The sequence below is a fragment of the Melanerpes formicivorus genome, unplaced genomic scaffold (assembly GCF_026170545.1).
Source record: "Melanerpes formicivorus ecotype bairdi unplaced genomic scaffold, bMelFor1.0.p_v2 SCAF_146, whole genome shotgun sequence".
Taxonomy (NCBI): domain Eukaryota; kingdom Metazoa; phylum Chordata; class Aves; order Piciformes; family Picidae; genus Melanerpes; species Melanerpes formicivorus.
The window spans coordinates 268273-296252 of NW_027142498.1; the positions used below are offsets into that span (position 1 = coordinate 268273).

A 27980-nucleotide genomic window follows, 5' to 3' on the forward strand; every position below is an offset into this window, starting at 1 on the left:
TCCAGTTTGTGTCCCTTGCCCCTTTGCATGTCACTGGACACCACTGAGAAGAGTCTGGCTTCATCCTCCCTCCTCACACCTGCCCTTTAAATATTGATCAGCATTGATGAAATGCCCACTAAGGCTGCTTTTCTCCAGGTTAAAGAGCCCCAGATCTCTTAACCTGGGATGCAGCAGTCCCCTCAGGATCCTCATGGTCCTCCACTGGACTCTCTCCAGCAGTCCCTTGTGGACTGGGGAGTCCAGAACTAGACACAATACTCCAGATGTGGTCTCATAAGGGCAGAGTAGAGAGGGAGGAGAACCTCCCACACACTTTTTGATGCACCCTGGGAGACCACTGGTGGTCTTCTCCCAAACATGAAAATTGTACCTGGCATGTGGGACTTCTAGGTAGGAAGGTACATGGAATTCCACCCTGAAAGCAACCATTTAAAGTGGGGCTCAGCAGGCTTCTGGGCAACCTGATCCCTCACAGCAAGAGTGATTTGCCATTGGAAATGCAGGGAGGTGCCCAGGGAGGTGGTGGACTCACCATCCCTGGAAGTGTTCAAAAAGGGATTGGACATGGCACTTGAAGCCATGGTTTAGTAGTCATGAGGTGTTGGGTAACAGGTTGGACTTGATGATCTCTGAGGTCTTTTCCAACCTTACTGATTGTATGATTCTAAATTTCCAGCCACACAAAATGAACTCTGAGCCTGGGGAGTCAGCTCTCCTCATCAGTTTGCTGTTCCTAGGACTGTCATTTTCAAAAGTATCATTTTTCAGCCATAATTATGCCTTCTTAGAGCACCACCTTTGTGTCCTTTGAAGTGAACTAAGTAAGTCTGAAGTCAACAGAGCGTGGCCTGATGTTAAATGACTCTATTCAGAGGCTCTTCATTAATTCAATGGCATCACAGAATTGTTTCAGTTAGAAAAGACCTTTAAGATCATTGAGTCCAACCACCCTCTAACTACCATTATCTACTTTAAGTCAAGACCAGGGATATGAGATCCCTGGGTATATTTATTAGCAAGAGAAAGAAAACCATCACTTGAAATGCCTTTGTCTGGTCTGTGGGTAACATTCCAATTTTCTCTGTGCCTGTCTTCTGAATAAAAGATTTTAATGGGTTTTGATCATTTTCTGGTTTAAAGTTGTGCATTTATTCCCCCTCCCTGTGTGAGAGGACTTGGACCTGCCCTTGGTTGCTGTGGGAAGAGTGGGTTCCATCCCCACATTGCCATTGACAGCAGCTTTGTTTAGCATTAATGAAAACAAACATCTGGAGGTGTTCAGCAGGGGATTGGATGTGGCAGTCGGTGCCATGGTCTAGTCATGAGGTCTGTGGTGACAGGTTGGACTTGATGATCTTTGAGGTCTCTTCCAACCTTGGTGATTCTGTGTGATTCTGTTTGGCCAGCAGAGCAGTGCCACACTGGTTTGGTTAGGTCTAGAGCCAAGCCTCACCTCTCTCTTCATGCCCCTCGTGGCTGAAGCAGAGGTTGGCTGCTGCAGCACTGGGTGAGGCAGGGCTGTGGACAGGCAGTGTTTTCTTCTCCTGGCTCCCTGGTATTCCCCTGGGTGGGCTCAGTACGTAATGAGAGAGGAAGTGAGTGAATGGAAGGATTGTTGTGGTGACTCTTGCATGGGGTGAGGCCCTGGGGACAGCTTTCACTTCCTTTCACTTCATCCCAGATAGTATCATAGTATCATTCAGGGTTGGAAGGGACCACAAGGATCATCTAGTTCCAACCCCCCTGCCATGGGCAGGGACACCCCACACTAGATCAGGCTGCCCAGAGCCTCATCCAGCCTGGGCTTAAACACCTCCAGGGACGGGGCCTCGACCACCTCCCTGCACAACCCATTCCAGGGCTTCACCACTATCATGGGGAAGAACCTCCTCCTCACCTCCAGCCTCAATCTCCCCACCTCCAGCTTCATTCCATTCCCCCTAGTCCTGTCACTCCCTGAGATCTTGAGCAGTCCCTCCCCAGCCTTCCTGTAGCCCCCTTCAGATACTGGAAGGCCACAATGAGGTCACCTCGGAGCCTTCTCTTCTGCAGACTGAACAGCCCCAACTCCTTCAGTCTGTCCTCACAGCAGAGCAGCTCCAGCCCTCTGCTCATCCTTGTGGCCCTTCTCTGGACACCTTCCAGCACCTCCAGATCCCTCTTGTAATAGGGGCTCCAGAACTGGAGGCAGTACTCCAGGTGGGGTCTCACCAGGGCTGAGTAGAGGGGGAGGATCATGATCAGAGAAAGGGGCTCTCATTGCCCTCTCACTCCCGTGGGTCTTGGTGACCCTCGTGGGTTTAACATTATCTCGGTGCTCCTTGCTCTGTTTGATGGTTTTGCTGTCAACACGAGACTCACCTCTGGCCTGTCAGTGCCCTTGCACACACCACAGTGTGGTGGAGGCAGAGCAGGCAGGGGGGAAAGGGCAGTTCCTCTTTCTTTGATCTCTTGGTATTTTGCTGCAGAGGTGGTAGCTGTGTGCTTTGGAAGACCCGTTGCAACCCTAAACACAGTGCTAACAAAGCCACTGCTGTAGATCCTCTGGAGCTCTGAGGACCTGCCCCAAAACAGAGGAGATAAGGACACATTGCCATTCTCAGGAAGCATGTGGCCCTCTCCTGGAGACGGGACATCTGAGCAGGACAGTTGGTTTTGATGCTGCTCCTGTGATGCTGTCCTACAGGTTTCTGTGCCTGGCTGCAGTCTGTGACATGCAGACTGAAGGGCATCAAGGGCAACAAGGCTGGGGAGAGGCCTTGAACACAAGCCCTATGAGGAGAGGCTGAGGGAGCTGGGATTGTTTAGCCTGGAGAAGAGGAGGCTCAGGGGTGACCTCATTGCCCTCTACAACTACCTGAGGGGTGGTTGTGGCCGGGAAGGGGTTGGTCTCTTCTCCCAGGCAAGCAGCACCAGAACAAGGGGACACAGTCTCAAGCTGCGCCAGGGGAGGTTTAGACTCGAGGTGAGGAGAAAGTTCTTCACCGAGCGAGTCATTCGTCATTGGAATGTGCTGCCCAGGGAGGTGGTGGAGTCACCGTCCCTGGAGGTGTTCAAGAGGGGATTGGACGTGGCACTTGGTGCCATGGTTTAGTCATGGGGTCTGTGTTGATAGGTTGGACTCGATGATCCTCGAGGTCCTTTCCAACCTTAGTTATACTGTGATACTGTGATGCATTAACCTGCCCAGCTGAAACTGTGCTCTCTTTGTAAAGCCAGAGGTGTCATGGGCACCTTTGCCATTAGAGAGTAACTGTGGCTGGCTGTAAGACTTTCCCTGTCTCATAAAGACCAGGGAGATGAGAGCCTTTTTGATGCACTGGCTGTATTCAGAATTAATGTGCAAGGAAAAGTGCCTTTTGAAGCCATGGCCTTTAACTGCAGTGGGCTGGTGCTCCATAAACACAGAGTGAAAATGATGGCAAGTATCTCTCACAGAATCTACCATCATATGCTCTTGGGCTTTTCAAGTAGATCAGTCTCTTTGGCCACATTATCTCTTTTGTAGACATCTGGCAATTTGTAGCTTGTGATCTTTTAATGCAGGGCGAAAATAATGAGGACTGATTAGGTCCAGGAGGGATTCTTGTTTTGCTGCAAATCATAATGTATGTGGCTTCCATTAGTTTGGTTGGTTGGTTTTGTTATGCAGCCCATCAAACTACAATGCTTAGCTGGTTTGGAGTTCAGTCTGGAGGCTGTGTTAGCTTGCTTTGTGCATGTTAGGAAGAAGTTGTTCCCCATGAGGGTGGTGAGAGCCTGGCACAGGTTGCCCAGGGAGGTGGTGGAAGCCTCCTGCCTGGAGGTGTTTGCAGCCAGGCTGGATGTGGCTGTGAGCAACCTGCTGTAGTGTGAGGTGTCCCTGCCCATGGCAGGGGGTTGGGACTAAATGATCCCTTCCAACCCTAACAATTCTGTGATCCTATGTGCATAAGCTGTCAGGGTAGGTTGAAGGTGTGCTGGAGAGGGAAAGGTGATAAAACATCTTGGTAGGAATGTTGGACACCAATTAGTGTGGCATATCATTAGTTGCAGTAGTTACCAATCAGCTCTGACGCTGAGACACCTGGGGCTGTTTATCCTAGAGAAGAGCAAACTGAGAGGGAATCTGATCAATGCTGATCAATAGCTAAATGCTTGGGGGCAGGAAGATGGGGCTGGGCTTCTTTCAGTGGTGCCCAGTGACAGGACAAGGGGCAACAGGCATGAAAGAGAACACAAGAGGCTCCCCTTGAACATAAGGAAAAGCTTCTTCACTTTGCGGGTGATGGAGCCCTGGATTAGGCTGCCCAGACAGGTTGTGGAGTCTCCTCTAGAGACTCAAAACCTGCTTGGATGTATTACAATGCAGCCTGATCTAGGAGAACCTGCTTTAGCAGAGGTCTTAGACTCCAGAGGTTCTTTCCAACCTCCAGCCAGGAAGATGTTTGGTATAAACTTTAACAGGGGTTTGGAGCACAGCCCTATGAAGAGAGGCTGAGGGAGCTGGGGTTGTTTAGCCTGGAGAAGAGGAGGCTCAGGGGTGACCTTCTTGCTCTCTATAACTCCCTGAAGGGAGGTGGTAGCCAGGTGGGGAGTGGTCTCTTTTCCCAGGCAAGCAGCACCAGAACAAGAGGACACAGTCTCAAGCTGTGCCAGGGGAGGTTTAGACTGGATGTTAGTAAGAAATTCTTCACACAGAGAGTGATTGCCCATTGGAATGTGCTGCCCAGGGAGGTGGTGGAGTCCCCATCACTGGAGGTGTTTAAGAGGAGACTGGATGGGGTGCTTGGTGCCATGGTTTAGTTGATTAGATAGTGTTGGGTGATAGGTTGGACTTGATGATCTTGAAGGCCTTTTCCAGCCTGGTTAATTTTATTTCTACTCTTACTTCTACTCTTACTTCTACTCTTCCACTCTTACTTCTACTCAATCCTTCCAGGGTTTTGTAATGTGCTTGCAGTATCCCTGCTGGAGAAATGGGCCCGAGTGCACTCGTGGGCTTTGGTCTCTTCGTGTCACAAATGGCTATCACTTGACAAATATTGGCTGGTTAAAGTTTTACTTAGCTTTATCACCATGTCAGTTGCACTTCCACAACCCTGTTGGCTTTTTGGAGGTGTTCTCAGCACATTGATTTATGAACTTCCTGTTTTTCCAATGCTCTGTCTAGGGGACGCTGCCTGGATATGAGATACTGAGGGGAGGGAAAAAGAGCATCGTGCTTGGCTGCTCACCTTGCACCTGTGGCTGTGCATGATGGAGACCAAGGAAGAGAAGAAGGAAAGAAGGCAAGGCTATTTTGCTCGGTAAGGGGACACAATTTACTTCAGTCTTGATGAAAATATGGATCTTCTCATTCTGCCTTTTTCACAGGGCTTTATGGGGTTTTGAAGTATGGATAACAATGAAACCCCTGCTGCACTGTGTATCTAGAAAGTGCTTTTCTTCTTCTGTCCCTAATGTTGGGGTGTTGGTGGGTTTGGTTTTTGTTCCTTCTTGGTAGTGTGGAGAAAAAAACTTCTAATTGTTAGCTGTAACACAAAACTGTTCTTGGGTACTCAGTTGTAAATTGCAATGCATTTGAGCTTCCAGCATCCTGTTTCTGAAGGGTGTTTATAAAACCAAGTGCATCTAAAGCATAAATAGAATAAATAATAATAAATAGAATAAACCAGGTTGGAAGAGACCTTCTTAGGCTGGATGTTAGGAAGAAGTTCTTCACAGAGAGAGAGAGATTGGCCATTGGAATGTGCTGCCCAGGGAGGTGGTAGAGTCACCATCCCTGGAGGTGTTTAGGAAGAGACAGGATGGGGTGCTTGGTGCCATGGTTTAGTTGGTTAGATGGTGTTGGGTGATAGGTTGGACTCTACCTCAAAGGTCTTTTCCAACCTGGTTAATTCTGTTGTATTCTAAACCTAAAGTTTATGTGATTTCAAATAAAGCACAGACTAAATAGCATTATCTCATAGGAGAAGATCAGCTAAGGAAGGGTAACAAGAACAAGAGGACACAGTCTCAAGCTGTGCCAGGGGAAGTTTAGGCTGGAGGTGAGGAGAAAGTTCTTCCCTGAGAGAGAGTTGTTAGCCATTGGAATGTGCTGCCCAGGGAGGTAGTGGAGTCACCACCCCTGGAGGGGTTCAGGAGTGGATTGCATGTGGCACTTGGTGCCATGGTCTGGTCATGAGCTCTGTGGTTACAGGTTGGACTCGATGATCCTCGAGGTCTCTTCCAACCTTGGTGATACTGTGTGCTGATGGGGTAAAGCTGCCTAGGCTGTATCATCTTGACAAACACAAGCAGTGTTTTTTCAGTCAATTCTTCTTTATCCCTTGGTGAAATGATGATTTTGATCAGTGCTGGTGAGTTTTAGGCAATAAGTGGCATTGATTAATTTATCAAGTGTGTCATCATCTCTGATCTCTGATGTACAAGAAGCAGCAAAGCTCACTGACTCTTGTGGGGTAGGAGGTGGGGGGAGATCAGTATAAAACCCATCTTTGACTCAATGTTTTCTGAACAGTGGAAGAGGAAAAGCATCTACTTTGTCCTAAACTACTGTTGAAACTGGAAGACTGGCCACAGTGCATTGCAGACAGCAAGGAATCTAACTGTTGCAGCCCTTCTTTATTGCTGTTCAGGTGGTAGGTAGTGGTGGCTGAAGACCCGAGGAAGGTGAAGATCCTATGGTGAAGGATCTCTCTTATTGCCAAGTGACTTACTTTCCATTTGGAGAAATGCAATTATATGGATGTTGAGAGAAGGGAGTGCTGCAGTTTGGGATTTTGAGAAGGGGAGATAAACAGTGGCACCTATAGCAGGGGGGAGTCACCATCACTGGAGGGGTTTAGAAAGAGACTGGATGGGGTGCTTGGTGCCATGGTTCAGTTGATTAGATGGTGTTGAGTGATAGGTTGTACTTGATGATCTCAAAGGTCTTTTCCAACCTGGTTAATTCTCTTCTATTCAGGGTAAAGCAGAAGTAGCTAAGGAGATTGTACTAAGGAACAAGTAATTTCTTGTTAAAGAGGACTCAGGCTTTCAGATGTCTGAGTAATATGCTCTAGTACTGAAAAGAATGTCTGAGTCCTTTCTAAATGCTGTCTGTTAAACAGAATGGAAAGCCACAAGAGGCTTTCAGCAAAGTCCTTGGTGTTTTATTTAACCTGTTTTGCAGCTTTCCTGTTTCATCTGGGGCTCCTCTTAAAAATTCACAGGGGCATTGTGCCTTGTGTGGCTGCAGGACATAAGGCAGGGGTCAAACCCACCTGACATCAATTCTTAGTTCTAGCACTTATGCTATGTAACTCTGGGGAGATCATCTTTCTCCCTCCTGGCTTGCATCTTTTCCTTTATGTAGGCTGTAGGCCCTTAAATGAAGTCTCCACTCTAAGCAAACCCATGTGTGATTTCTGCAGGGATGATCATAGGGGAGGTTTAGGCTGGAGGTTAGGAAGAAGTTCTATACAGAGAGAGTGATTGCCCATTGGAATGGGCTGCCTGGGGAGGTGGTGGAGTCACCATCCCTGGAGGTGTTCAGGAGGAGACTTGATGGGGTGCTTGGTGCCATGGGTTAGTTGTTTGGGTGGGTTGGATTGGTTGATGGGTTGGACACGATGATCTTGAAGGTCTCTTCCAACCTGGTCTGGTCTGGTCTGGTCTATTCTATTCTGTTCCTTCAAGTCAGAAGGGGATGTGCCCAGCTTTCCTTCATGTACTTGGGGGAAGAGACCAACCCCAGTCTCTCCACAATCTCCTTTCAGGTAGTTATAGGGAGACCTTATTGTTGTCTACAACTACCTGAAGGGAGGTTATAGCCAGGTGTAGGTTGGTCTCTTCTCCCAGGCAACCAGCACCAGAACAAGAGGACACAGTCTCAGGCTGTGTCAGGGGAAGTTTAGGCTGGAGGTGAGGAAGAAGTTCTTTATAGAAAGAGAGATTGGCCATTGGAATGTGCTGCCCAGGGAGGTGGTGGAGTTCAAGAGGAGGTGTTCAAGAGGAGGAGCACAAGTCCTGTGAGGAGAGACTGAGGGAGGTGGAGTTCCTGTGCTGCCCAGGGAGGTGGTGGAGTCCCTGGAGGTGCTCAAAAAAGGCTTGGATGTGGCACTTGGAGCCATGGTTTAGTTGTCAGGAGGTGTTAAGTAATAGGTTGGACATGATGATCTCTGAGGTCTTTTCCAACCTGGTTGATTCTATGATTGTACATTGTCTGTGTGCAGTCAGGAAGAGAAGCAGAACTGACTTTTCATGTCCTCATTTGGCATGTTTCCTCTTGCAAGCAGCTATCCCAGCATCTTGCAGGTGAATGGTTTGAGTGCTTTGCATGATGACCTGGGTAAATGTCATCTGAATACCTGACAAGAATAAGCAGCTTGCGTTCCCTTTAGTCCAAAGGCAGTCCTAAACTTAGAAAATAAATAGCTCTTGGCTCAGTGTAAACAACTTCCCAGCCTAGGTGCCCAATCTTGGGACACTGAGATAATGTAATCAGGTGTGTGCCTTGATCTTGCTGTCAAATTTGGTTGTTCCACGTCTTCCAGCCTGTGGGCCACCTGTCCTGCAGTTTATCAAGCACTGGAGCTTATTAAGTTTTGGCTCTAATGCTTTTTTGAGTGCTACTTCAAACACCCTACTCAGCTTGTGCTCCTATTTATCAAGCTAAGAGCAGCCTCAGCTGCTTCTCCAACATGTGCACCCCTCTACTTCTGTTACTGGGAGGGGGGTTTTGTCCCCTTTGCCACTTACTGCTGTTAATGTTTTATGAGCCTGAGGTAATACTGGTATTTACAAATCTTCATTTATGTAAAGTAAACACAAGGCAGGGACTCTCCCCTCACACCTTTACCTGGATCTTGTTATTCTTGCCTGTGATCTGGTGCTGATGGGAGAAGACTCTGCTGCTTAGCAAAAAGAGAATGGGAAATGAGGTTTGCCAGCAGGAGGGGAAATTGTGCTCCGTGTTAGGAGGGCTCTGCTCCACCCAGGGCTGAGAAGGATCCTTCTTGCAAATGAGAAATAGATGTCTTCAGTGCTAATGAAGTAAAATGTTTCATGGCTACCTTGTGGGCTCTGTCAGTGAAAATACACACATTTTAACAGAAAAGTGGAATAGAATTAACCAGGTTGGAAAAGACCTCAGAGATCATTGAGTCCAACTTATCACCCAATACCTTCTGATCATCTAAACCATGGCAACAAGCACACCATCCAGTCTTTTCCTAAACATCTCCAGTGATGGTGACTCCACCACCTCCCTGGGCAGCACATTCCAATGGGCAATCTCTCTTTCTATGAAGAACTTCCTTACATCCAGCCTAAACCTCCCCTGGCGCAGCTTCGGACTGTGTCGTCTTGTTCTGGTGCTGGTTGCCTGAGAGAAGAGACCACCCCCCTCCTGGCTACAACCTCCCTTCAGGGAGTTGTAGAGAGCAAGAAGGTCTCCCCTGAGCCTCCTCTTCTCCAGGCTAAGCAACCCCAGCTCCCTCAGCCTCTCCTCACAGGGCTGTGCTCCAGACCCCTCCCCAGCTTTGTTGCCCTTCTCTGGACACCTTCCAGCAACTCAACATCTTTCCTAAACTGAGGGGCTCAGAACTGGACACAGGACTCAGGTGTGGCCTAAACAGTGCAGAGTACAGGGGCAGAATGACTTCCCTGCTCCTGCTGGCCACACTGTTCCTGATGCAGGCCAGGATGCCATTAGCCTTCTTGGCCCCCTGGGCACACTGCTGGCTCATGTTCAGCCTACTATCAACCACTACCCCCAGGTCTCTTTCTAACTGTTTACTATGAGGGGAGAGGTTATTGGAACACCTAACAAGGACAAAGGCATTAAGAGAAAAATGGGAGATGACAGCTCTTAAACTCCTGCTAGTAGAAGCCCATGTTCTCATAGTATCAGTCAGGGTTGGAAGGGACCACAAGGATCAACTAGTTCCAACCCCCTGCCATGGGCAGGGACACCCCACACTAGAGCAGGCTGCCCAGAGCTTCGTTCAGCCTGGGCTTAAACACCTCCAGGGATGAGGCCTCAACCACCTCCCTGCACAACCCATTCCAGGGCTTCACCACTCTCATGGGGAAGAACTTCCTCCTCACATCCAGCCTCTTCTCAGTTGGCAGAGCAAGGGAGCAGATTGGCATGAACAGCCAGATGAACAGCAGCTTCTCTGCTCTGCCAGCATCCAAAATTCTCTGACTTCCTATCAGAAGGTGGCTTTTGCCCCTCAGGCTAAGGTAGTCTTGGCTTCTGCTGCACAGTTTTTGGTAGGGGTGGCACTCAGTGTCTGACTGGTTATGCTGGCAGTTGTTGGAAAGGTTAGTTTGAGAGCCCCAAAGTTTTTGATGTGGCTAGCATACTGAGGGTGATGTGCTGACAAATCAGCTCCTGAGCTACTAGAGGGGAAGCAGGATTAACATGGAATAACTATCTGCACCTCTGTACCCCAAGTTTAGTGTTGTAAATGAGCTGGAGGTTGTGGCTGCCCACTCCCTGGAGGTGTTCAAGGTCAGATTGAATAAACCTTATTTAGAATAAACCAAACCAGGTTGGAAGAGACCTTCAAGATCATTGTGTCCAACCCATCAACCAATCCAACCCACCTAAACAACTAACCCATGGCACCAAGCACCCCATCAAGTCTCCTCCTGAACACCTCCAATGATGGTGACTCCACCACCTCCTTGGCCAGCCCATTCCAATGGGCAATCACTCTCTCTGTATAGAACTTCTTCCTAACATCCAACCTAAACCTCCCCTGGTGCAGCCTGAGACTGTGTCCTCTTGTTCTGGTACTGGCTGCCTGGGGGAAGAGACCAACAGCCTCCTGTCTACAACCTCCCTTCAGGTAGTCGTAGAGAGTGATAAGGTCACCCTTGAGTCTCCTCTTCTCCAGGCTAAGCAACCCCAGCTCCCTCAGCCTCTCCTCACAGGGCTGTGTTCAAGGCCTCTCCCCAGCCTTGTTACCCTTCTCTGGACACCTTCAAGTCTCTCAATGTCCTTCCTAAACTGAGGAGCCCAGAACTGGACACAGGACTCAAGGTGTGGCCTAACCAGTGCAGTGCACAGGGGCAGAATGACCTCCCTGCTCCTGCTGGCCACACTGTTCCTGATGGAGGCCAGGATGCCATTGGCCCTCCTGGCTGCCTGGGCACACTGCATTGGATGAGGCCTTGAGCAATCCGGGCTAGGGGAAGGTTTCCATGCCCATGGCAGGGGCTAGATGATCCTTAAAGTCCCTTCCAACTCAAACCATTCTATGATACTTTGTTTTTCCTATAGAGCAGAGCCACCCAGTCATCGTATCTTTCCTCTACAGACCTTGGTAGCCTGCTTCAGCTTTCCTGGATCTCTTCCTCTCCCTATGGCAAGTGAAGCTAAAATAAAGCTACAGCATCCATTTTGGCTTCTTACCAAATGCTCCTTTACCTGCTATCATTTTTGGTAAAGGGTTTGCTTTTTTTTTTTCCCCCCATCCTTGGCTGGCAAGAAGTGAAACAACAACTTCTTGAAATCTCTGTAAAACTTTTTTAAAGACCAATTTAGATTCCTTGTGCAGATAAGATGTTACAGCTCGTAGGAGTTCGCAGGCAAGAATAAAAGCATAAGAGTAACTTGCAAGCCTAAATTTATCTTATGCAATAGGTCCTTATTTAAGACTTCTACTCCTACTTAGAGACTATTCTCTGTAGGTAAGTCTCTGTAGTTAAGTTTGCTTGCCTGGCTCTTCACACCTCCTTTTTAGCCTCTGCTCTGTGTCACTAGACCAGGATAGAATTAACCAGGTTGGAAGAGATCTTTGAGATCGAGTCCAACCTATCATCCAACACCATCTAATCAACTAAACCATGGCAACAAGCACCCCATCCAGTCTCCTCCTGAACACCTCCAGTGATGGTGACTCCACCACCTCCCTGGGCAGCACGTTCCCATGGCCAATCTCTCTTTCTGGGAAGAACTTCTTCCTAATATCCAGCCTAAACCTCCCTTGGTGCAGATTGAGACTGTGTTCTCTTGTTCTGGTGCTGGTTGCCTGGGAGAAGCGACCAGCCCCTCCCTTCAGGGAGTTGTAGAGAGCAAGAAGGTCTCCCCTGAGCCTTCTCTTCTCCAGGCTAAGCAACCCCAGCTCCCTCAGCCTCTCCTCACAGGGCTGTGCTCCAGACCCCTCCCCAGCTTTGTTGCCCTTCTCTGGACACCTTCCAGCATCTCAACATCTTTCCTGAACTGAGGAGCCCAGAACTGGACACAGGACTCAAGGTGTGGCCTAACCAGTGCTGAGTGCAGGGCACAATGACTTCCCTGCTCCTGCTGGCCATACTATTCCTGATACTAGCTCCCAAATCACACAGTAAAAGACTCCATAGGGTTGGAAGGGACCCTCAAAGGTCATCTTACCCAACTGCAGTGGGCTGGGACACCTTCAACTAGGTCAGGTTGCTCAGCGTCCCACCAATTTTGACCTTGAATATCTCCAGGGATGAGGCCTCAACCACATCCCTGGGCAACCTGGTCCAGTATTTCCCAGCTCTTATTGTGTGGAACTTCCTTCTTATGTTCAACTTAACTCTACCCTGCTCCAGTTTCAGGTCATTGTTCCTCACCCTATCACTGCAAGCCATTCTAAAAAGTCCCTGGCCCCATCTCTCTGGCCCCATCTCTCTAACCCCATCTCTCTAACCCCATCTCTCTAGCCCCCTTCAGGTACAGGAAGGTTGCTCTGAGGTCTCCCCAGAGCCTGTTCTTCTCTAGGCTGAGCAATCTCAACTCTCTCAGCCTGTTCCCATACAGGAGGTGCTCCAGCATTCTGATCATCTTCATGGCCCTTCTCTGGACCAATATTACTTTAGCTCTTGCAGAGAAGTGTCTCCTCTTGCTGTGAAGTCTGTCCTGGTATCTAACAAGTTTAAAGATGAGCAATGCAGTGTAAGGTAGCTGTACACCAGCACATCTCTGTGTATTGAGTCCTTGGGGACTGCTGTGACATTTGATGCTTTTTACTGTGACCATCTGGCCCTGAACCCTGCTACAACTTGCCATTTCCTTTTGCTTCTGCTTCCTTTACCTTATCTCTCCTCACAAAAGGAAGAACCTCTTGGTTTTCCCCTGCCCATTGCATAGGGTCAAGGTCAGAGGCATTTCACCTTGTAAAATGAATAGCTATTAACTTTTAAACTCAACTGTGACAGAGAGTACCAAAGTGAGTGATGGGTGTCACATGGAAAGAATTGCCTTGGATAGAAATTGGTAGTCTGCATAGTCAGGAATGCTAAATATACAGCTTGAATCTGGGATGGCTTTCATGTGCTGTTGTGTGACACTGAATGCCTGTGGACAAGAAGTTCTAGGAGCTGAGAAATCACAAGGGGAGAGTTGGAGTAGTTTGTTAAAAATTATGACAAAAGGGGATTTATTATTTGTCTTTAGTTTCAATTTTTCTGTCTCTCTTATTAACCTTCCTCATTGTGAACAACTCAGCATCTCCTGTGCTTTGTACAGAATCAGAGAATGGTGTTTGGAAGGAGACCTTAAAGATCATCCAGTGCTAACCTCCCTGCCGTACACAGGGCCACCTCCCACTAAACCAGCTTGCTCAAGGGCCAGCCCAACCTGGCTTTCAATGCTTCCAGGCATGGTTTGAGTTGGAAAGGGACCTTACTGTGGCCACTTCTGAGCCCCTCAGTTTAGGAAGGAGGTTGACTTGCTGGAAGGTGTCCAGAGAAGGGCAACAAAGCTGGGAAGGGGTCTGGAGCACAGCCCTGTGAGGAGAGGCTGAGGGAGCTGGGGTTGCTTAGCCTGGAGAAGAGGAGGCTCAGGGGAGACCTTCTTGCTCTCTCCAACTCCCTGAAGGGAGGTTGTAGCCAGGTGGGGATTGGTCTCTTCTCCCAGGCAACCAGCACCAGAACAAGAGGACACAGTCTCATGCTGTGCTGGGGAGGTTTAGGCTGGAGGTTAGGAAGAAGTTCTTCATAGAAAGAGAGATTGGCCACTGGAATGTGCTGCCCAGGGAGGTGGTGGAGTTCAAGAGGAGGTGTTCAAGAGGAGGAGCACAAGTCCTGTGTGGAGAGGCTGAGGGAGGTGGAGTTCAAGAGGAGGTGTCCCTGGAGGTGTTCAAGAGGGGATTGGATGTGGCACTTGGTGCCATGGTTTAGTAGTCATGAGGTGTTGGGTGACAGCTTGGACATGTTGGAAGAGACCTCAAAGATCATCCTTATTGATTCTATGGTTCTAAAGTTCTGTCAGGTAGCTCTCAACTACTTGCTTAGCAGAGCACCAGTAAGCAGAGCTTTGTTTGAATAAATGATCCTTTTCAACAGAGACACTGAGATGCTGACACCAATTTTATCACTGTTACCTTTTGGTGACCTTATCCTGAAGAACGCTGTGTGGACATGAACCTTAAAGCTGATACTGACCTCGAATGATGTTTTTAATAGTTTCCAGGAGCCCCTAAGAATTTTAGGTCTTCATCTGATTTGGTGGTATTTGTTTGGTGGGTTTGTGTGGGGTTTTTTTTTGTGTATTTGTTTGTTGGGGGATGTTGTTTTGCTTTTATTTTGGTTTGGGTTTGTTGTTGGACTTTTTATTTCATTTTGTATGGGGTTTTTGTTTTGATCACCACTGAGTGGCAGATTTGTGATGTTAAAGATGAAGTGCTTGCAATTAGGGGAAATGCTCTCACAGGGATTTAGGTGCTTTTGGTGTTTATTGGATTTACATTGGTCCTGTGGCTGTCATGCTCTGGAAATTAAAGTAACAAGATCACAACAAAAAGAAAAAACCCAAACAGCAACAACAATGCAACCAAATAAACCCCAAACAAACAAAAGCTGTCTGGGGGTGCTGATTGACAGCTGCCTAAACATGAGTCAGCAGTGTGCCCAGGGGGCCACAAAGGCCAATGGCATCCTGGCCTGCATTAGGAATAGTGTGGCCAGCAGGAGCAGGGAAGTCATTGTGCCCTGTGCTCAGCACTGGTTAGGCCACACCTTGAGTCCTGTGTCCAGTTCTGGGCCCCTCAGCTTAAGAAGGACATTGAGAGACTTGAAGGTGTCCAGAGAAGGGCAAGGAGGCTGGGGAGGGGTTTGGAGCACAGCCCTGTGAGGAGAGGCTGAGGGAGTAGGGGTTGCTTAGCCTGGAGAAGAGGAGGCTCAGGGGAGACCTCATTGCTCTCTACAACTCCCTGAAGGGAGGTTGTAGCCAGGAGGAGATTGGTCTCTTCTCCCAGGCAAGCAGCACCAGAACAAGAGGACACAGTCTCAAGCTGTGCCAGGGGAAGTTTAGGCTGGAGGTGAGGGGAAAGTTTTACACAGAAAGAATAATTGGCCACTGGAATGTGCTGCCTAGGGATGTGGTGGAGTCCCCATCCCTGGAGGTGTTCAAGAGGGGCTTGGATGTGGCACTTGGAGCCATGGTTTAGTTGTCATGAGGTGTTGGGTGCCAGGTTGGACTTGATGATCTCTGAAGTCTTTTCCAACCTTATTGATTCAGTGATTCAAGCAACAGGCTTAAAACGCTGGGTGCTCCTCCAGTAACTGTTTCTCTGGCAGTCGTCTCCTTGCAATTGTTCTTGCTGGGCTGAGCCAAAGTGTTGATGTTGATTCAGGTTTCCTGTGGCACCCATAATTCATTTTTCCCTTTCAGGAGGAAAAATTTCCACACCATTGTTTGCAAAACAAACCCTCAGAGTGGTTTATCTGGGGCGTGAAGAGTAGTCGAAGCCAAGATCCTGGAGATGCTTAATCTTCTGGGGGGGGTTTCTTTTTTTTTGGTGGTGGGGGGTGGTATTTTTGTTGGTTTTAGTTGCTCTAGGAAATAATCCATCATTGCAGCTCATCTGTAGCATGGAAATGTCTTAGCTGTGCTTCCAGACATGCAAACATTACCTCATAACCCTGTTATGAAAGCACAGCGATCCAGCCGAGCGTTCCACTCGCGTCGTTTCAGCCAGCAGCGCGGATTGCCTTGAGGCATTTGTCTTTTCTAAGGAAAACAAAAAGCTGAAGGCATCACTCTGTCAGATTTATGGGGTGCAGGGAATATTACTTGCTCTGTTATTTAGGGGTGTATGTGAGTGGTGGCTGATTTGCTGAGTTGGATGCCGAGAGAAGCCATAAAACACTCTCTGAAGCATCCAGGGTTGTGATTTGCCTTGCAGTTCCTTAACACGGGGAGGTGTCAGTGCTTTCTTGGCAGACTGGTTGATAGTAAGCTGAACATGAGCCAGCAGTGTGCCAACGGCATCCTGGCCTGCATCAGGAGCAGTGTGGCCAGCAGGAGCAGGGAAGTCATTGTGCCCTGTACTCCACACTGGTTAGGCCACACCTTGAGTCCTGTGTCTGGTTCTGGGCTCCTCAGTTTAAGAAGGACATTCAGAGACTTGAACGTGTCCAGAGAAGGGCAAGGAGGCTGGGGAGAGGCCTTGAGCACAGCCCTGTGAGGAGAGGATTGAAGAAGAATTTTGTTATTGGCTAAGAGAGTTAGTGAAGCTATCTGGTGGGGGCCTGAGGCTTTCCTTGGGATTTCTCAAAGTTTTCCAGTACCAGCAGTGTTGTTTGTGCAGCTACAAAGCTTGCACAAGATGGCAAACGTGGTTGATCTTCTCACCCATTTGCTTCCCTCTCTGTGTGCCGTGAAGTACAGAATCATAGAATCAGTAAGGCTGGAAAAGACCTCAGAGATCATCAAGTCCAACCTGTCACCCAACACCTCATGACAACTAAACCATGGCACCAAGTGCCACATCCAATCCCCTCTTGAACACCTCCAGGGATGGGGACTCCACCACCTCCCTGGGCAGCACATTCCAATGGCTAACAACTCTCTCTGGGAAGAACTTTCTCCTCACCTCCAGCCTAAACCTCCCCTGGCACAGCTTGAGACTGTGTCCTCTTGTTCTGGTGCTGGTTGCCTGGGAAAATAGACCAACCCCCACCTGGCTACAACCTCCCTTCAGGTAGTTGTGGAGAGCCAGAAGGTCTCCCCTGAGCCTCCTCTTCTCCAGGCTAAGCAACCCCAGCTCCCTCAGCCTCTCCTCACAGGGCTGTGCTCAAGGCCTCTCCCCAGCTTTCTTGCCCTTCTCTGGACATGCTCAGGAGTCTCAATGTCCTTCCTAAACTGAGGGGCCCAGAACTGGACACAGGACTCAAGGTGTGGCCTAACCAGTGCTGAGTACAGGGCACAAGGACTTCCCTGCTCCTGCTGGCCACACTCTTCCTGATGCAGGCCAGGATGCCGTTGGCACACTGCTGGCTCATGTTCAGCCGCTGTCAACCAGTACCCCCAGGTCCCTTTCTGCCTGGCTGCTCTGACCCCAGCCTGTAGCACTGCATAGCTGTGTGCTCTGCATGGAGAAGCTTTTTCTTTTAGGGAAGAGACACAGAGTTTGATGATGTTGTTGGTTTCTGTGAGGGCTGTATCACAAAACACACAGAGAAAAGTGTTTCTGTTTGTTTATTCTCCAAACATGCTGTCTCACACCAGCAATTCCAGAATCTTAGCTGGTCACCTTGCCAGCTGTGTTTAAGGCTGGCCTGTGAGGCAGCAGGCACACAGTGACCTTCCACTTGCCTGTCCCAAAGGGACCTCTGGGTGTCTCTGACCAGCATTTAAAAAGAAACTGCAATAAAAAAAGAAAAATAGAGAAAGAAACCTACTTAGCCTTCTTGTTAGAACATAAATAGTTACTCAAGAGGCCTTTTGATGTAGGAGTCTGTGTGGGTTTGATAAGGGTTGCTGTTAACATCATTGAAAGATGTTTTGTCTTCCTCCCCTTCCTTTCCCCGTGGCCTACAGCTGTGTGTGCTGGGCATGAGGACTGTGCTGGGGGCTCCCCCTGGGCCAGGCCATTTACCTTTGCTCTCTTGGAGAGGTGTACAGATGTTGAATCTTAAAGGCTGTTGAGCCTGGAGAAGCGAAGGCTCTGTGGAGACCTTAGAGCAGCCTTCCAGTAGCTGAAGGGGCCACAGGAAGGACTTTTGGCAGGGGCTTGGGAGTGACAGGATGAGGGGCAGTGGCTTTGAGCTGGCAGAGGGGAGAGTGAGACTGGAATTAAGGAGAAATTCTTTCCAGTGAGGGTGGTGAGACACTGGAGCAGGTTGCCCAGGGAGGCTGTGGATGCCCTCTCCCTGGAGATGTTCAAGGCCAGGCTGCATGAGGTCTTGAACAGCCTGAGCTGGTGGGAGGTGTCCCTGCCCATGGCAGGGAGGTTGCAGCTAGATGATTTTGAAGTCTCTTCCAAACCATTCTGTGACATCTGGGGGCTTTCTGGAAAGGGCTTTCTGGGGGGGTGTGACACAGACATTTTACTGCTGTCTGTAGGAAATACAGACCTGTTGAAATGACACTGTGTTCCCTGAGTGTCTGCAGCTGTGGTCCTGTCCCTTCAGCCTTCTAGGCATGTCTTCTCTTCTGCTCTTGGGACCTACTGCACAGAGTTCTGCTTAATCCCAGTGAACTGTTTTAAGTTAAGCCTCTTGGAAATGCTGGTGGCAGTGCAGCATTAGTACTTGGCAGGTGTGTGGTGCCATGGTCAATTTTAAAGCAAGCTGTGTAAGGTGCTACTGAAAGAGATGGTTCCTCTCAGCCTTCTGCTTTTGCCATATCTCTTGGGGATGGAAAAGATGCCATCAAGTTGCTACTGTGCCACAAAGCCCCCTTCTAGAGGTAGCCACAGTTTTAAGTGACCTGGAGGTGTACACCTAAGGAGATGCCTGCTGGTACTGACTTCTTGGTAGTGCTGTTAATCATCTCCTGCTCGTGCTGTGCTCTGAGCTGTTGTTTACTCCCTTGTGGCAACAGTCCTGCTCAGCTCTGCTATCATGTGGTACAAAGCACAGTAGGGGTTAGAGTATTTTGAGAAGTCAGCATCATGAGATATGTCAAGAGTTTGCTGGACTGAAGAAGACCCAGGCTGAGAAGCAGCCCCAGCTCCCTCAGCCTCTCCTCACAGGGCTGTGCTCCAAGCCCCTCACCAACTGTGGTGCCCTTCTCTGGACACATTCTCTGGGGTTGCTTAGCCTGGAGAGGAGGAGGCTCAGAGGAGACCTTCTTGCTGTCTACAACTCCCTGAAGGGAGGTTGTAGCCAGGTGGGGGTTGGTCTCTTCTCCCAGGCAACCAGCACCAGAACAAGAGGACACAGTCTCAAGCTGTGCCAGGGGAGGTTTAGGCTGGATGTTAGGAAGAAATTCTTCATAGAGAGAGTGATTGCCCATTGGAATGTGCTGCCCAGGGAGGTGATGGAGTCGCCATCATTGGAGGTGTTTAGGAGACTTGATAGGGTGCTTGGTACCATGGTTTAGTTGATGAGATGGTGTTGGGTGATAGGTTGGACTTGATGATGTTGAAGGTCTCTTCCAACCTGGTTTGGTTCAGTTCTGTTCTGTTCTATAAGCTGCTAGTGTTCCTGGCCCTGAGATGAAACTGCCTGCCCCAGGCTGCTGTGGTGATTCAAGGCTTTTGCCCCCTTGGGGCTGGCATGTGCCATGCTGTGCTGGATTGTTGGGTTGGCCGGTGGGCTGGTCTATTTTGGTAACAGTGCTGCACACTGAAGTAAAGATATGAGTGATACCTGCAGGAATGTGCTTCTGGAGAGGGGCAGATTTTTTTCCTTCTCTGTTCCAGGAATTGGAAAGCATTTTACAGCTAAGGGATTTCTGCTGGTAAGAGAAAGAATGTTGTGGGTCCTGCACTGGGACACTGGAAGCCCTGTGTGCTTGCACTGTATCTGAACTTCAGCTGCATGTTCTGCAGTTTCTGCTGCAGGCCTGTGGGTATTGGGCTCCCCAGTCCCTCCTCTCCCAGGAAGTGAAGATTTTTCTCTTTTCCCTGGGGCTGACAGGGTGAGAGGTGCTCCTTTAACCCCATGCAGAGCTACAGGCTGGGGTCAGAGTGGCTGAGAGCTCCCAAGCAGAGAGGGACCTGGGGGTGCTGATTGACAGCTGCCTGAATGTGAGCCAGCAGTGTGCCCAGGTGGCCAAGAAGGCCAATGGCATCCTGGCCTGCATCAGGAGCAGTGTGGCCAGCAGGAGCAGGGAAGTCATTGTGCCCTGTGCTCAGCACTGGTTAGGCCACACCTTGAGTCCTGTGTCCAGTTCTGGGCTCCTCAGTTTAAGAAGGACATTGAGAGACTTGAAGGTGTTCAGAGAAGGGCAACAAAGCTGGGGAGGGGTCTGGAGCACAGCCCTGTGAGGAGAGGCTGAGGGAGCTGGGGTTGCTTAGCCTGGAGAAGAGGAGGCTCAGGGGAGACCTTCTTGATCTCTACAACTACCTGAAAGGAGGTTGTAGCCAGGTGGGGGTTGGTCTCTTCTCTCAAACAACCAGCACCAGAACAAGAGGCCACAGTCTCAAGCTGTGCCAGGGGTAGTTTAGGCTGGAGGTGAGGAGAAAGTTCTTCACTGAGTGAGTCATTCATCATTGGAATGTGCTGCCCAGGGAGGTGGTGGAGTCCCCATCCCTGGAGGTGTTCAAGAGGGGATTGGATGTGGCACTTGGTGCCATGGTCTAGTCATGAGGTCTGTGGTGACAGCTTGGACTCGATGATCCTCAAGGCCTCTTCCAACCTTGGTGATACTGTGATGGCATTGGGCTCCACGTGGTGCCAGGCTGGTAAACTCCTGCCCTCAGCATTAATCCACCTTCCAGACGGGGTTTGGAAGAGATTTCTCCCCATCTCACCCTGCCTCTGCCAATCTGATTATGAGGAGTTGGATTGTAAATGCAGGCTTGTGGTGAGGGTTTTGTTACTGTCCTCCCCTGGTGTCTGGGCAGGGAGTGCTTTCCTAGGGTGATCTGAAATGCAAGCACGTGCACTCAGTCCCTCCTGCTGTTCCTCCGAGATCTGTGGGGTTTGTCCTGGTGATTTGTGTGAGAGAAAATCCCAAGGAGAGCAGCAGAGCTGGTTAGGAATTTGGGGAGGAGGGGGAGAATTGTCCTTGTGCTGCAAAACCTTTCTGATGTAAATGAGCCATAAATCAGCTGAGTGCCTTAATGCACCAAGTGTCTTCCTGTCAGGCTGCAGGCTCTGGCACACAGAGCTTCCCAGATAGAGCACTCAGTGTGCTGATAACAGCTCCAGGTTTCTGTCACTGCTTTCTGGAGTGGCTGTTTTTCATTTCAGTGGGTGTACACTTATCATCTAGCTGGTCACAAGGAGGCTTAGTTTAAATTATGCTTTCTTGGTCCTGCCATAACAGTGCATAGTATCAGTCAGGGTTGGAAGGGACCACAAGGATCATCTAGTTCCAACCCCCCTGCCATGGGCAGGGACACCCCACACTAGATCAGCCTGCCCACAGCCTCATCCAGCCTGGGCTTAAACACCTCCAGGGCTGGGGCCTCGACCACCTCCCTGGGCAACCCATTCCAGGGCTTCACCACTCTCATGGGGAAGAACTTCCTCCTCACCTCCAGCCTGAATCTCCCCACCTCCAGCTTCATTCCATTCCCCCTAGTCCTATCACTCCCTGAGATCCTGAGCAGTCCCTCCCCAGCCTTCCTGTAGGCCCCCTTCAGATACTGGAAGGCCACAATTAGGTCGCCTCGGAGCCTTCTCTTCTGCAGACTGAACAGCCCCAACTCCTTCAGTCTGTTCTGCTCCCCTAAGGCTGAGAAGGGTTTTTAGCTTGGTGCAGAAGAGTTGTGTGTTACACATGCTGCCAGCCCCCTTCTTTTCTGCTTGTTCTCCTTGCTGGCAGTCCCACGGGGTGTCTTAAGTCTAGGGCACATGACTCTGATCCTGTGAGCTGGTGCATTTTGAGCAATTTTATGCATATGCATATCTTACTCTTAGCTTTAGCAGAGCATTGAAAGCTGCTTATAGGAACAGAGCTGCAGCAAGAGTGGTGGGAGCAGGTCCCAGAGTGAAATGCCAGGGCACTGGAGAGGAAGGGAGGCCAGCAGCTCCCCACCCACCTGCCAGAGCAGGGCTAGGACCAACGTGCCAGGAAGCTTTCCTAACCCAGCTGGGTTATCTCTTGCTGGGCCATCTTTTACACTGATGATTTCCCAGAGCTGGTCCCTGTGGAGCTGCAGCAAATGCTTGTGTGTGAGAGTGGGGACAGGATCAGTGGTGAGCAGAGAGGCAGGCAGCCTCTTTTACTGATGAAAATGGATATAACACTTTTCTGACCTACAAACTTTGAACTGAGTCTCCTTTCCCTCCAATAGGACTTGCTCCTTCTGAACCCAGTGATGAGCAGAGGGGCAGGCAGCCTCTTTTCCTGGTGAAAATGGATATAACACTTCTTTGACCTACAGCTTTGAGCTGAGTCTCCCTTTCCTCAAGTAGGACTTGCTCCTCCTCAATCCCTGGGATCAGTGGTGAGCAGAGAGGCAGGCAGCCTCTTTTCCTGATGAAAATGGATATAACACTTCTTTGACCTACAGCTTTGAGCTGAGACTCCATTTCCTCAAACAGGGCTTGCTCCTCCTCAATCCCAGGGGCTTGCTGTGCCTTTTGCCCTATTACTGGTGCACTCCCCATGCATTCTCTGCCAGGGGCCAGTCAGGGATGCTTAAGAATGAAAGAAAGGTGGTGGCTGCATGCAGGGATCTTTCATGAATATGCCTACAGGAGTAGAGGCTTCTAGCAGTTTGTGGTGTAGGTATCTGCTGAAGAGAAAAAAGCTCTCTCCCTGTGCCTGTGTTCTCCACAGCCCTTCATGATGAGTCTCCCATGGCCCTGCCACAGTGAGTTGTCATAGCTGCTTTTTGTACCTCTTTAAATCTTTGGCCAACAGGGCACTTCATTTTTAGCTGCTTTCTCCCTTACCTGACAGCATTTCTTGCAAGGATTTCATGTGGTGCCATTGGGATTTCTCATATAAGAACTCATAGAATCAACCAGGTTGGAAAAGACCTCAGAGATCATCAAGTCCAACCTTATACCTAACACCTCCTGACAACTAAACCATGGCTCCAAGTGCCACAACCAAGCCTTTCATGAACACCTCCAGACACAGTGACTCCACCACCTCCCCTGGACAGCACATTCTAATGGCTAACAACTCTCTCTGGGAAGAACTTTCTCCTCACTTCCAGCCTAAACTTCCCCTGGCACAGCTTGAGACTGTGTCCTCTTGTTCTGGTGCTGGGTGCCTGGGAGAAGAGACCAACCCCTTCCTGGCTACAGCCTCCCTTCAGGTAGTTGTAGACAGCAATAAGGTCTCCCCTGAGCCTCCTCTTCTCCAGGCTAAACACCCTTAGCCTCTCCTCATAGTGCTTGTGCTCCAGACCTCTCCCCAGCCTCATGCCCTGAGATTGTTTTTGCTGGAGGTGGGTTCCAGCTCTGTGGTTGTTGCCTGATGCTTGGCTTGTTGCCTGTGGGTTTTGCTTTAAGTGAGCATTGATTTTCATCTGCTCTTTTCATTGCTTCATTGTAAATGTTTATTGCCATTTGAGTCACTGAGCTCTAAATTTCCTTCCCACTCTTTTCAGCCACTTTAATCAGGACTAAAGCTGTCTGGCTCTCTGTTATCAGGGAAGTTTGGTGCTGATCTCATCTGAGAAAGTTGGTGTGCAGCCATGGCTGTATAGAATAGAATAGAATAGAATAAATCAGGTTGGAAGAGACCTTCGAGATCATTGTGTCCAACCTATCATCCAACACCATCTAATCAACTAAACCATGGCACCAAGCACCCCATCAAGTCTCCTCCTAAACACCTCCAGTGATGGTGACTCCACCACCTCCCTGGGCAGCACATTCCAATGGCCAGTCTCTCTCTCTATGAAGAATTTCTTCCTAACATCCAGACTATACCTACCCTGGCACAGCTTGAGACTGTGTCCTCTTGTTCTGGTGCTGGTTGCCTGGGAGAAGAGACCAACCCCTTCCTGGCTACAACCTCCCTTCAGGTAGTTGTAGACAGCAAGAAGGCCTCCTCTGAGCCTCCTCTTCTCCAGGCTAAGCAACCCCAGCTCCCTCAGCCTCTCCTCACAGGGCTGTGCTCCAGACCCCTCCCCAGCTTTGTTGCCCTTCTCTGGACACATTCAAGAGTCTCAATGTCCTTCTTAAACTGAGGAGCCCAAAACTGGACACAGGACTCATGGTGTGGCCTAACCAGTGCATATGGAGCAGTACACATCTCCCCCAGCTCTCCATGTACCCTAGCATCTTCATTCTTCTTTTGGGTCATTCTCCATTCCTGCACTTGGTTTCCCTGTGTTAGTTGATGACTAATTTAAAAGGGCCAGCCTCTTTGTGTCATGGAAGTTGGATCTTGGAGAGTCCCACCTGAGCCAGGGAGGGTGGAGTTTATCAAAGCTTCTGGGAGAACTTGAGATGTGTTCCAGCCAGCCTGATTGCCATATGCTTGCTGTCCTCACCAAATAATCTTGGTAGTTTTAATAGGTCAGGTTGGAGGAGGCCTTGAGCAACCTGGTTTAGTGGGAGGTGTCCCTGCTTATGGCAGGGGGATTGGAACTAGATGATCTTAAAGGTCCCTTCAACTCAAACCATCCTATGAATCTATGAGTATGGTGTAACTCTCCTGTACAGAACCTGTATGGCTTCCCTGTGACATCCTCCTGTGTCCTGTAACTGCACTTCCCTATTCCTTACAGTTTCACCCAGCTGATGCCAAGAGGATTAGTGGCCTGGGGAGCTGGCACTGTGCATGGGAGAGCAGCTGGAGCCCAGCCAGTGCTGGGGCAAGGCTATTACTCCCTGGCCAGGGCTTTGGTTCATCTTGCTGAACTGCTTTGGGAAGAATTCACTGCTTGTGTAGGAGGGATTTGGTGTGGTTGATAAACACCACGGCAGGAGAAAGCGTCTGGCATTGTTAGCAGAGGAGAAGAGGAGGAGCAGGATGGGAGTGTGGTAAAAGTCAAGCTGGTATTTGTGACAAGATGGATCTGTGGGGTGGGTTTGAGTGAAGGAGCCTGATAAGGGAGCTTCAAGCAGACTTAAAAGGAGTCATCCACAGGGAGGATTTCTTCCCTTCTCCTTCTGCCTAAAGCTGCTCTTTGAAGAGCCTGCAGTGACTGAGGTTCTACGAGGAGGAATTAAATAAGACATCCAAATCAAACAAAACAGCTTTCCAAACCCTCTCCCTATGGGAAAGAGTTTGTTAAATTGTTGTCCTGGGACCAAAGTGCTGAATGCATCATCACTTCTTTTGCTGAGTAAACAGGAGGGAGATGGGGAGGCAGGAGGGAGGTGGGGAGGGAGAAAAGAGATGGGGAGGCAGGAGAGACATGGAGAGGGAGAAAAGAGATGGGGAGGCAGGAGAGAGGTGGGGAGGGAGAAAAGAGATGGGGAGGCAGGAGAGAGGTGGGGAGGGAGAAAAGAGATGGGGAGGCAGGAGAGAGGTGGGGAGGGAGAAAAGAGATGGGGAGGCAGGAGAGAGGTGGGGAGGGAGAAAAGAGATGGGGAGGCAGGAGAGAGGTGGGGAGGGAGAAAAGAGATGGGGAGGCAGGAGAGAGGTGGGGAGGGAGAAGAGAGATGGGGAGGCAGGAGAGAGGTGGGGAGGGAGAAAAGAGATGGGGAGGCAGGAGAGGTGGGGAGGGAGAAAAGAGATGGGGAGGCAGGAGAGGTGGGGAGGGAGAAAAGAGATGGGGAGGCAGGAGAGGTGGGGAGGGAGAAAAGAGATGGGGAGGCAGGAGAGGTGGGGAGGGAGCAAAGAGATGGGGAGGCAGGAGAGAGATGGAGAGGGAGAAAAGAGATGGGGAGGCAGGAGAGAGATGGAGAGGGAGAAAAGAGATGGGGAGGCAGGAGAGAGATGGGGAGAGAGAAAAGAGATGGGGAGGCAGGAGAGAGATGGGGAGGGAGAAAAGAGATGGGGATACTTTCTGCCTTTGAAAATAGACAGTTTATTAAGCTGTGTGGGAATGTTGTGTTCTTAAATGTAAGAAAACAAAACCCTTCTGGCAGCTTAAAACTCAGTGTTGAGTTTTACCCTGGGAAAATGTGATCATTCCCTCCCTCCCCTAGGATAAACATAAGACAGCTTTAAGTGGGATGTTAAAAGTTTCCTGCTATCAGGCAGAAGACTGGAGGGGGGGAAATGAACATATCGTCATTTAATCTAAGAACTTGTTTTCTATCAGAAGGCAAAAGGTCTTCAAACCTCCAGAGCAGCTTTACTACAAATCCTTCCCTCCCTGTTACAGAAGGTGAAGCAGAGGTAGAATGATTTGCTTATGTAAGCTGATGGCAGTGTCAGGGAGAAAACAGACACGCTGGTTGTCAGCACAGCACTTGACTCTTTGCCAGCTTTCTTAAGCATTGCTGATAACTGGCCATGTGTAAAACCTGGTGCTGGTGCTTGTTGTAAATTAGTAACAGGGCTTCCAAGAACAGCTTTGACCTCTGCTACTGCCAGCAGGGCTTTCCCTAGTTGCTGTGAGTCATTGAGAATGACCTGAGTGTGGACACCTTAAAGTGGCTGCAACCAAAACCTTGTCATAGAATCATGGAATTGTTCTGGTTGGAGAAGACCTTTAAGATCATGAAGCCCAACCATTCTCTAACTTGACCAGGGCTGAAGCTAAACCATGGCCCTCAGCACCACATCTCTGCCTCTTGGAAACACCTCTCGGGATGGGGATTCAGCCAGCTCCCTGGGCAGCCTGGGCCAGTGTTTGAGAACCCTTTCAGTGAAGGAGTTAAAGTGCACAGTCTTTGATAACTGTGTCAGAGTTCCTTTCTTTTTCAGTTGGTGGTTTTTTTTTTCCCCCTTCCCCTGCAGTCAGCTGTTTAAATCTCTCATCAAATATATATTTATATGTATCTATAGAAATTTGTGCTGTCCTTTAGTTCTGCCTTCATAGGCAACTAACTTAATACTGTTTTGATAGTAAATGTACAGACTTTTGTAGCCAGGAGGGGGTTGGTGTCTTCTCCCAAGCAACCAGCACCAGAACAAGAGGACACAGTCTCAAGCTGCACCAGGGGAGGTTTAGGCTGGAGGTGAGGAGAAAGTTCTTCACTGAGAGACTTGTTCGTCTCACCTTGAGTCCTGTGTCCAGTTCTGGGCTCCTCAGTTCAGGAAAGATGTTGAGATGCTGGAAGGTGTCCAGAGAAAGGCAACAAAGCTGGGGAGGGGTCTGGAGCACAGCCCTGTGAGGAGAGGCTGAGGGAGCTGGGGTTGCTTAGCCTGCAGAAGAGGAGGCTCAGAGGAGACCTTCTTGCAGTCTGCAACTTCCTGAAGGTAGTAGCCAGGTGGGGGTTGGTCTCTTCTCCCAGGCAACCAGCAGCAGAACAAGAGGACACAGTCTCAAGCTGTGCCAGGGGAAGTTTAGGCTGGGTGTTAGGAAGAAATTCACAATTGGAACGTGCTGCCCAGGGAGGTGGTGGAGTCCCTGTCCCTGGAGGTGTTCAAGAGGGGATTGGATGTGGCACTTGGTGCCATGGTTTAGTCATGAAGTCTGTGGTAACAGGTTGGAGTTGATGATCTTTGAGGTCTTTTCCAACCTTGGTGATTCTGTGACTTGTGGCTTGCTCCTTTCCAAACCAGGATGGATACCAGGCTGAGAAGGCTGGGATTTCATCATGGGGCATGCTTTCTTGCAGGGTGGGTGCTGTTGAGTGTTAAGATTCTCCCTGAGGATGAATTTTGTGTTCAGTTCTGTTGTGAAGTGAAAATAGACACAGAAAGAGGAAGTAGGGAGTGAAGTGCTAAGGTCTGGCAGGCATCTGACTTCCTCCAGCTTTGCAAACAGTAATGGTTTGTTTTGCCTGGGATGGTTTATCCAGCAGGTTACATCAGATGGGATGAGAGCCCCAAGCTGGGTGAAGGGGAGGTGGATGACCTGTGTGGGCTGGGGTGGTACAGCTGACTAGGAGCCAGACCAGTGGGGGCCTAGTGGGGATTTCCACTGTAAAGTTTCTCTGCTTAGGTTTCTTTTCAATGTCATAGACTTGATTCATTGAGTTGCTCTGCATGGGTGGAGAAAGGCATGCAGGGTACAAAGAAATTAGTATGTATTATATAACTGTATATTTATTTATATACATAAAAACCAGATTAAATTATCTATAGATACATTTTATATAGATACAGG

At 49.4% G+C, this 27980-nt stretch overlaps 1 protein-coding gene across 8 annotated transcripts in view; it reads left to right on the plus strand.

Moving 5' to 3' along the window:
* Positions 1 to 27980, plus strand: part of NCOA7 (nuclear receptor coactivator 7) — a 128283-nt gene that overhangs the window by 33940 nt on the left and 66363 nt on the right. For all 8 annotated transcript variants that reach the window (XM_068168639.1, XM_068168642.1, XM_068168640.1 and 5 more), the window contains one exon: positions 5156 to 5291. In XM_068168639.1, coding sequence (XP_068024740.1) covers positions 5239 to 5291 — 53 coding nt within the window. In that variant the 5' untranslated portion in view covers positions 5156 to 5238. The remainder of the gene's footprint in view (positions 1 to 5155; positions 5292 to 27980) is intronic.